Below are 10,650 nucleotides of genomic sequence, written 5' to 3'. Positions count from 1 at the left end.
TACTTTCAATATTACCACTTCATTACTGATTCTCAATAACTCTATCTCTTTTCTCATAACCCAAATTTTCAACATGAAAATTTCTTGGGTATTCATATTCCTTAGTCCTCAACTGCTTATAAGCCATTTGTTATGAATTCCACATTTCTTCTTACCAACTATATACTTGATACATCTAAAAGATGTATTTATGCATACCTACTCATCTCTTACATCATGAGTCCATTATCTTCCCACTTCTCTATGCCACTTCTAACCCTCTTTCTATTTGTTCCTTATTAAACATAAGGTTTTATCTTTCTTCTTCCTCTAACAGTTACCCACTAGTATAATGTTATTTAACACATACACATCTACATAATCTCACAAGTCTATCTCTTCTCAATTTAGGAGTTACACCTCCTATTTCTTCTCTTGTGAACACACTATGACAGTGTCCCCTTACTCTACATACTCTACATCTCTTACTTCCTAAGAAGTATTGACTCGTTTTCTCATGTTTCTTGGTTCTCATTGTCTTCACTGGAGCATTCTTACTACATGTCAATCATGACCTTTATTGCACCTCTTTCTCTCTATCTACATATATGTCTCATTTATCTTCCAGTTTATCTCTAGTCAGTGCTATCACTATAGCATCAATGAAATGGTGCAAGCTCTACTCATCGTATCTTATGCACTTTCCATATAACAATGGACTTTCTTCTTTGTATGGCCACTTGCTGGCAAGCAATGCCAATAAACTCTTTTACTCATCAGTACATTTCTTTCACCCTTTGTCTCTTTGATTCTTTGACTCCTTGACATGAGGGTGTTTCTAAGATAGGCTCTCTCTATCTTTATTTTCTTTCTCTGGGCACACCAACCTTCTTACTATTTTCTACTTATTTTCCCCTATTTTGCTACTTTTTCTACATTTTTATCTCTTTCTCTTTCTGTCCCTTTTTTTGTCCCAATTCTCTCTAAATCTTAACTATATCATATTCTTTAGGAAACATACTCTATCTATTGTCCATCTACTAGGACACATCATCTACGATGCATCTTTCTATCATGATACCATAATATCATTCTTTCTACATATATTTGGTATCTCTTTAACTAGAGAACCTATTCTTATGTAATTTCAGAAAATGAGCATTCCTTCTTTCTTCTCTAACATTCTTGACCCAACCCCTCTTGGTTGGTCTATCTACTAATCTCAAACTTTTTAGGTTCTTTATATATACATATCTATAGCCATATACCTTACATCTCATCACATGGTTTATCTCAAAACGATTTCATACTTTATCTCTTAGTCGTGTACAAGACACTAACTACTACATACACCCTTAGTGCTCAACACAAATAATGGTCATGGACCCTTTGTTTCTATTCTTCTTCTAAAGTTTAAGTCTAGTCATGGTCAATCCATCCTAATTCACTTAAACTATGGCTCTGATACAAATTGTAATGATTCAAATTTTCTACATCTAATTAACTAGGGATTATCAGAGTTATTTCTAAAAATTTGCAGAATTCTATTAACTCATATGAACAAAAACATTTTATATCCCATGTAACATTCATGGATTTACAATAAAATCTCATCATAAAAGAGCAACAAGGAAATACAACAAAAATAAGAACGTAATCTAAGTCCTTGTGCTCCTACCTTCTTCATGAATATCGAATGCTACTTAAACCTACAAAACATGAAACAACTCTACTACATCATGTAACAATGTTTGGTGAGTTATAATCTATTATGTTTTCATGTTAATCTACTCTTATTTTCTTTTCTCTTCTTTCTTTTTCTCTACAATCTAATATATTTCTTTCATGGCATACACTTCTATTCTCTTTCATCTTGTTTATCGCATACTCTATCTTCTACTCTTCTGTTTTACTCTTTTCCTCTCATCTATAATGCCTTAGCATTCTATTATTTGATTCTCATATTATATCTTCTAATATTCTTCTCTAATAGCATACATCTCTATTCTTCCCATTCATTTATCTCTTTTATTTTTCTTAGCCTCTTCCCAGGCTCATCTCATAATATATACATAATCTATCTCTGCCTCTACCTTTATATCTTCTCTACTCTTCTCTTTATACTTCTATCTCTTTCCACACTCTATCTCATCTCATCTTTCTTTGCTATTCTCTATGCATTCTCTTCTCTATCTCTTACTTTTTTATTCTCATATCTCTAATTCTTACTATTCCTTCTCATAATCATCTTGCCTCATCCTATATTTATCATCTTGATCCCTTACATACCCCTTGACATTCTCTTTATTATTTTGAATCTCTCATAGATTCCTTAATCTTATTCCTTTATGAATTATCTCTAAGTTCTTAAAAGAACTCATTACCTTGTTCCAATCATGAAACATTTTCTCTATCTTTTCATACAATCTTTATTCCCAAATAAACATGTTTCTCTTATCTACTATTCTCTTCATTTTTCTAAACATTTATGTCTCTATTATGTGACTCATCACCTAATACTTGTCCCATATACATTCTATCTCTTTATCTCATCAAGAGATATTCTGCTACACATCTAGTACTTAACTCATTAACTACTTATTCTTTATCTATGTTTAATAACATATAGGTATTCTATACAATATCATTCATGTCTAGACATACATACATACACTTATGATTGTACTACATATAATCATTATCTATCTCTATCTACAATCTCTTAGATATCCACATATACCTTTTCTCATTATCCACTCATACATAGGATTATAATACATATAATCCCATTCTTTTTTTATCTACTCTTAAAGGTATTACTTATGGTACCCTTTCTCTTTCTCTATAAATCTCTACATAGTTTAGTTATACACACATGCTCATTCATATGACCTTAAGTGTATATCCACAAATATATAATCTTACATAAGATTATAATACATATAATCTTCTTCTTTATTTCTCTTGGTCATGCTCAGATACATGACTCTCATATACAAACACACACACACATACACACACACATATATATATATATATATATATATATATATATATATATATATATATATAACACATCATAAAGAGAGTGTGAGAGTTTTAACTTACCTTAGTAGTTAGTGAAGACTAACTACCACTTGGATTCTTTCTTCCATTGATGCATTTTTCATCCATCTTCTTTTCTATTAGGCCTATTCATACACATATACAAGTTCTCAATACTTTGTTGGATTAGTGTCTAAGTCCATAACTATTTTGGTATGTACTTGACCCGATGGTGCATGGTCCTTTTGGGTTGCCTTCACCAAAGCAACTTGATAGGATGAATTATGGAGAGAAAGGATTAAATATGATTTATTAATATATTATGAGAATAATATATTAAAGGAGAAATCATATTGTTTAATTAATATTAGTCAATAATTAATTGGTAATTAGTTTTGTGACTAAAAGAGATTAATTAAACTTAAGGGACTGGAATTGTAATTATAAGATAATTGCAATTTGGGCCATGGATTGCCTTATATTAAGGAGTGGACGAATTCTATGGGGAAACCCATGGGGAAATCGTCCAAGGCCTTAAGGAAAGGAATCTATGGGTTGCTTAGGGCTTAATCATCCAATTTAGGGTTTCCTTGTTAGATAACCCTAATAGCCTCCTATATATATAGATCCCTTATGACCCAAAAACGTGGAAAAACTTCTCTTCTAGGGTTAGAACACGTTTTGGGCAGCATCCATCCTCTCTCCTCCTCATCCTCTTGCTCTTGGTGTTTGTGAACCATTAGAGGAGTGACATTTGTGACTCTAAGCTTTCTAAAGTCAATACAAGGATGAATTGGGATTGTTATTGCTATTTAACAATCAAGGTATGATCTAAACCCTAATTATATGTCATATTGATTATCATATTCTAGATCTAGGGTTTATAGTCTTGGATAAATTGCATGTACAATAGAGAAACCTAGATCCATGCTTTAGGGTTTGTATGAGCACATAGGATGTTCTTATAGCCAAAACCCATCATACTTGTCTTAGCCTATTAAGAGTTTAATGACTTTTATGGTTAAAATGACCACTTAATGGATCATATTTCTATCTTCTCATTTTCTACCTCTTAATCTTTTCGAACTAATGAATTAAGCATCCCATACTACATAATTCATTATAATCTACATGTAATGTATGAATTCACTAATCACTAGTTAGGGCATCAAACCCTAACTCTCATTTGATTGATTCCATAATGGAAATCACTTTCTAAGCTCGATAAAATCATCTAAATACTCTCATTTACATCATAATCAAGCTATAGGTTGATCAATTCATCCAATCTACACAAACTAACAATTTCACAAAATTAGAGAAATATTACCTTATCGTGAAGAGGATGAAAATCCTTACAATCCACCATCTCTAGCTTGTCTTGGCACCACTTGGGCAACAAAATCACCCTTCTAAGCTCTCCAATCGATTTCTTCTTTGAAATGATCAAAATATGCTCCAAAAAGTTTAAAACCTATGTTCTGATTACGTAACCACGTTGTGTTTATACTCTTACCATTTTGTGGTGCGGGTTGTTAGGCCATGGTCAACCTCTGGCTGTGTCGTGGTGCTAATCTCCCATAACTGTCTACTGTGGTCACCCAATAAACAACTAGAAACGATCTTTTGTTTGTTACTCCATGTTTTTTTATTACCATAACTACATGTGAAACGACCTTTGTCCTAAACTCCTTAATAAGGTTAATGACCTAGGAGGATAAGGAACTATGGTTTTTGTCCATATTTACGTAACTATGTTTTTTTGTACATGCTTGACCATTAACTTGTTTGACTTATTCAAGATAGGGTAATATGGCTGGTAATTGCCGGTGATGTTAACCTATTATGAACATGACAAACAAGTTTACTGGTTAAATATATATGAAAAAAACATGGTTAACAAAATATAGACAAAAACCAAAGTTCCTTACGGGTTTTGGTAATATTGGGTTCTTTTTATATGCTAAGTGCAAGTAGTCATAAGACCTACTGATGCGACGTAGAATTAGGCCATCAGGTCTTTTTGTCGGATCTAGAGTAGGTATTGTTAGCGGGTTCCTGACTTGATTCATAACTGCCACCAGAGAACAAAACCATTAGAACCGTGTCAGGGATTGTGCCCTAGGAGCAGGCTGCGATAATCAAGTTAGATCAATGTGTATAAGGAGATGGTTTCTCCTAGATGGAGAACCATCTTGTTAGGAAGAGTATATGTATACATGAAGGCTCATGTTTGAGAATAAGAGATCTTCCTTATGGACGATGAGGTGTTCTAGTTATAGATCTAGGTCAACAGACAACTAGGTTAGGCTTGGGTCATCCCGGTTCAGGCACAATTAGTAGTGTGCTCGGTTGTGCTACCAGGCCTCTAAAGTGCACACAACCTAGCCCCTGACTAGTTGGGCCTAAACTAGGCTGTTGACGAAAACGCGTACTCGCAAGTATACGAGGTCGTGCAAGTAATATAGTCGTAAGACCAGATATCGAACCCACAGGGACTATCCTAATCTAAGGAAGAGTGAACTAGGCAATTGATTGCAAAAGTGATTGGTTTTATTAAACTAAGGAAACAACTAAAATAAAATTAAACTAAATTCACCAAGATAAAAATGAAAACTAAAATAATCGAACAAACAAAGAAAACAATTGAACAATTTAAGAATTATGAGAAAAACGGGATTCGGTTGACTTATACGGGTTCAATGATTCTTCTAATGCAACTAATTTGTCAAACCAATTATATAGAAACGAATAACTTAACACCAACAAAAGTTATCAATTACCTCTCGGTCTCATGATTCGATAAAAAAAACATTCACTCATATCTCTATGTAGTTTATGATTTTAAAAAAGCATTAAGTCCAATGGTTTTGTTAAAAATGCCCTAACACACGTCTATGTTAAGTTTAAGCGATATAACGAAACCGCACATTCATATTCAAACGACGTCACAAATAAAGCTTCTCTCGAAGTCAATATAAGCATGTAAATATTAAATTTAAACCAAGAAACTTAACCCTAACTAACATTGATCAAGTGTTAGCCAAAATCAAAGTTACCCATCAAAATTTATATTTTTAAAATAAGAACACATTTGAATATGCTATTCGATTTCAACAAAATTGGTTCAAACAAAATCAACTACATTAAAATTATCATCTCACCCTAGTCAACCAAACCCTAAAGATTATTACTCCATAAAATTAAAATTGATAACAGTGTATAAACAAAGTTTAAACATCATATTTAAAACAACCATAAAACTAACACACAATGAAAAACAAGTTATGAACCGAAAGCAAGTTACGTAGCAGGAGAAACAAAAGTAAATAAATAAACAAAATAACTAGAAAGTCAAATAGAGGACCAAATTGATTTACTTCGTATATGTGATTGCTGCATATGTAGCCTCAAGAACGAAGTCATATGTCCTCTTCAATCGCAACAATCGTGGTGGCTGAAGGAATGGCGGCCATCTTATCTTCGTAGGTATTTTCCGTGCGTATTTTTTTTTTATTCGTGCCACCCCCCATTTGATCGCCTAACAAATTACATGAATGATCCTCCAACCTTCAAGCATTGCACAACTTTATCCCTTTGCTTTCAACTTTCAGCATGTTACAACTTTAGCCCTTTATCTTTCAACTTTATTTCAAAATTTACTTTAGCTTTTGATTTTCGTCCAGCAAACTAACTTCAACTTCCAAGTCGATTTTGAACTGGAAAACGACTGAATTAGTGAAAACTCAAAACACGAAACTTGTAGATAATTGTGTCTAGTTTCCGAAACATCTTGAATCGCCTAAGTCGGAGTCCCGAGGAGCCGGATATGATGAAAACACTGAGACGTGGTCAATCTGCCAAACATCTTTTATTCGCCTTATTTTCTCGTGATGAATTTATCTTCTTTCAAATCCGTCAATTCCTTGCAGAAACCATTTGGACATTATAATATGAGTCCAACTCCCACCAAGACTTATTGAATAAGTGGTGGGGACCTAAGAAGCTTAGGCAATCTTGTATTTACAAGATAAAATTCGTTAATTCCTTTTAGATTTTTGAACTTCATAAGAGGAAGTCAAACTCCCACCATGACCCGTAGACTAGGCGGTGGGGAACCCATGAAACACAGGTTGCACTTGCATTAACAAGTAAAATGAATACCGTCAATTCCGATGCAAAGCACAATGTGCTATATTCGTGCAAGAAAACCATCTCCTACCAACCTGTAGAATAAGAGGAGGGGACCTAAAAAACTTAGGTGAACTTGTAAAAACAAGTTAATGAGCCGTCAATTCCTTTAAGAACTTTAGACTTCATAAGAAGAAGCCTAACTCTCATCGTCCTGTAGAATAAGAGATGAGGAACCCATGCAAGACAGGTCAAAAACCCAACTAAATGGGAACAAAAATATCAACTGGGAAATATTAGGTCATTATATTCATTAACATAAATTTAACTTTTTAAGCTTAAAAAAATAACAAAAATTGTAAAATTCGGGGACAAAAATAATCTTTTTAGTTCATTTAGTGATCGAAAAACGAGCACTAAACAGCCCAAGACTTGACCATCTCCACATACACATCGATTTATTTTTAGCGTCAGATCCTTGTCCCGAGTTACAGTCCCTGAGGCGGTCTAATGGTTTTGTTCTCTAATGACAGTTAGGAATCAAGTTGGGAACCCACTAACAACACCTACTTCACATCTACAATCCAGATCTGACACCAAGATCGGATAACCTGATTCCATGTCACATCGGTGTCTCTTATGACTACTTGCATTTAGCATAAAAAACCTAATATTACCAAAACGGGTAAGGAACTTTGGTTTTGTCCATATTTAGGTAACCATGTTTTTTTTCGTACATATTTGACCGATTCACAAAACTATCCATAATATGGTATTATCATCGGTAATTACCAACTATATTACCCTATTTTAAAAAGATCAAACAAGTTTAATGGTAAAACGTATACGAAATAAAACATAATTACCTAAATATAAACAAAAACTAAAGTTAGATACCTTGCTAGGTTATTGACCCTTCTTAATACTTATGCATGTTTATACAAGCTTGTACGTACGTAGCATTATTAAGAACTTTTTATTTTATTTTGATTATATTACATCATTAACATAAAATACTTTAATTTTAATAACATGGATTATTTTAGATATATTTCACATAGCTTGTTGATTGGAATATTAAAATTTAATTTATAACTAGAAGAAGCCCATGCTCCGCATGAGGTGAATAGAATTTTGACGTTAATTGAGTTTTGAATTGAAAAAATAGATAAAATGGATAAAACACAAAGAAATGTGACCAAAGTCAACAGAGTTGGAAAAGTGGTGGCGCAAGTATAAAAGAAAAAAACAGAGGGGGCAGTTTTGAAAAAAACTATAAAAGTGTTACAAAACCAAAAAATAATAACTTTAAACAACTAGGCAAATGTATTACCACTATAAAAGTTTGTGGCCAAAGTAAGAAAGTTAAAACTTTACTGTTCATTCATGCCCACGGGATTTTATATATATATATATATATATATATATATATATATATATATATATATATATATATATATATATATATATATATATATATATATATATATATATAATTTCTGTACCTTCCTCCTTCCTTCACTATTTAACCCAATCAGTGGCAAACAGATCCATTCTAAATTAATTCATTATTTTTTTCCTTCAAAAGTCAAAACTAGCTTTCATTGGCACACAAACCGACAAAAGTCTTGCCTTAAAAAAATGAAAAAGAAAAATAAACTCATGAATTCCATACAAGTAATTCCGACTTTTATAAACAAACTACGTACATATATAGCCAAAGTCGATTCATCAATGACCTGATAATTACAGCTTTTGTTTGATTCGAATTCTATGGACTAAGAACACCATAAGAAAAGAACAACGATTATACATGTTAGAAATGGTCAGCAGTACTCCATGATTAGTTGACTTTACCAGCACCTCCTATGACTAAAAGAAGACTTCTTTTAAGGAGACGTATCATGGCTTCTCCATCTCTGAGATTTCAAACGAAAAAAATCAATCTATCAATACTCAAAGCTTCATAGTATATATCTAAAGCATGCCAAGAAATCAATATAATATATATTATATATACCTTTGATGAGAAGAAAATCTTGAAAACATATTATATATACCTTTGATGAGAAGAAAATCTTGAAAACAAGGTTTGGGGAATCCTAGGTCCTTCATCGTATCCTTCACAAATTACTTCTCCTTTATCATCTCTGTAACATACTATACCACTAGATTTATCTTCAAACACCTGTAAATTACCATTGAAATATAGGTCAGTTTAGATCATAACATACAACTTACTTGATCTTGACATCTTTTTGAGAAGATTCAGACCTTTTGTAGCTTGATATTGGATCTGATCTGAAGTGGAGGTGAAGATGGCTTTTCTGAGTCTGACTTTGCAGAAATGAATACCCTTTTAGAAGTTGATGGTGTTCGATTAGGCTTATGATGTATCGAGACTAACTGCATAGAGGAAATTCTTACAGCCATCGCTAATTATTGAGCTCAATTGTGTGGGAGAAGTGGGGAGGGAGATTAGAAGCAAGAAAGCTGTGTGGTTTTTATATGTACGTATATATAATATTTATAGATGTAGTAAATTATGGAACCTTTTTTTAGTATAACTAATACTATAAATGTTTTGATGGGTCTGTTGACAATAAATTACAATATCTGTAGATTGAAAGAAAGTTCATGCTTAAACGATCTCCACAACTAACTAAACTGAGCCATGTTAAAAGATAAAAAATTCAGCCAAATTCATTATTTGTGGAGTGGGGTAGGCTTTTGTAATAATGGTGGCGATTGATTTGAGTTAGTTTGTTTAATTAGTGGTAAAGGGCTCTCTAAGTTCTGACCATCCACATTTTGCTGTTGTTCTTTGTCATCATCTTTCTTTTTTTAATCTAATTAAGTTTTTTTAAACGATCTTCATATCTAGAAGATTGAGAATTTCGGGTTAAACTTTTTACGCATCAAATTTTGTTAATTTATAACAAAATATTGGTTTGTAACTGGGCTATGAAAGTTGATAATAAATCAGATCGTTTAATGTAAATCAACCATACTGTCTTGTCACATCCAGGCATAGTGTGGATCTGGAGTGTGGCTTTGTGACGTGGTTCAATTTCAAAACCATGAATCCATCTCACTTGTGTAGCACTAGATTACAAAGCATCTTAATGCTTTAGAATTATTAATGTATCTTTTTAACATATACCGATTAATGATAATAAAAACAAGAATATAAGATGATAAATTTAACATTTTGTTTTTTATGTTTTAGCTGATCTTTTTGTTTCATACAAAATTGTATGTTGATTTATTATTATTATTATTAATTGCATAAATATATACGGTTGGAAAACGATTACACTTTAAATTCAATTTTCTTTATATTTTATATTTTTCTTGTTTTACTTCTATTTCTAGGTAACTTTGTACTTTGTTGAAGAGAAATAGGTTGTTAGGTCTCTAACCGTACAAGTTCGGGTTATTTACTATTCAGATAAAACCGAATTGTCCAATTAGACACTTTGTATTGAATTATTT

General features: G+C 32.4%; 1 protein-coding gene across 1 annotated transcript; it reads right to left on the bottom strand.

Annotated features, from left to right (window-relative positions):
- Positions 1-8,822: 8,822 nt before the first annotated feature.
- On the bottom strand, positions 8,823-9,758 carry LOC111906883 (uncharacterized). Its single transcript, XM_023902658.3, has 3 exons — positions 9,430-9,758; positions 9,216-9,343; positions 8,823-9,074 (listed from the first exon to the last, which is right to left on the bottom strand). The coding sequence occupies exons 1-3, from the start codon at positions 9,586-9,588 to the stop codon at positions 8,999-9,001; spliced, it is 363 nt and encodes a 120-aa protein (XP_023758426.1). The 5' UTR covers positions 9,589-9,758; the 3' UTR covers positions 8,823-8,998.
- Positions 9,759-10,650: the final 892 nt, after the last annotated feature.

This window comes from Lactuca sativa, chromosome 4 (genome assembly GCF_002870075.4).
Source record: "Lactuca sativa cultivar Salinas chromosome 4, Lsat_Salinas_v11, whole genome shotgun sequence".
Lineage (NCBI taxonomy): Eukaryota > Viridiplantae > Streptophyta > Magnoliopsida > Asterales > Asteraceae > Lactuca > Lactuca sativa.
This window is presented reverse-complemented; position numbering and strand designations above follow the sequence as displayed.

What these genes read in the sequence shown, in the direction of transcription:
- LOC111906883 (XM_023902658.3), bottom strand. Translation starts at nt 9,588, where the DNA reads ATGGCTGTAAGAATTTCCTCTATGCAGTTAGTCTCGATACATCATAAG. An exon ending in CCAATATCAAGCTACAAAAG is followed by an intron (nt 9,344 to 9,429) that starts GTCTGAATCTTC and finishes GGTAATTTACAG; the next exon opens with GTGTTTGAAGATAAATCTAG. An exon ending in AGATTTTCTTCTCATCAAAG is followed by an intron (nt 9,075 to 9,215) that starts GTATATATAATA and finishes TTGAAATCTCAG; the next exon opens with AGATGGAGAAGCCATGATAC.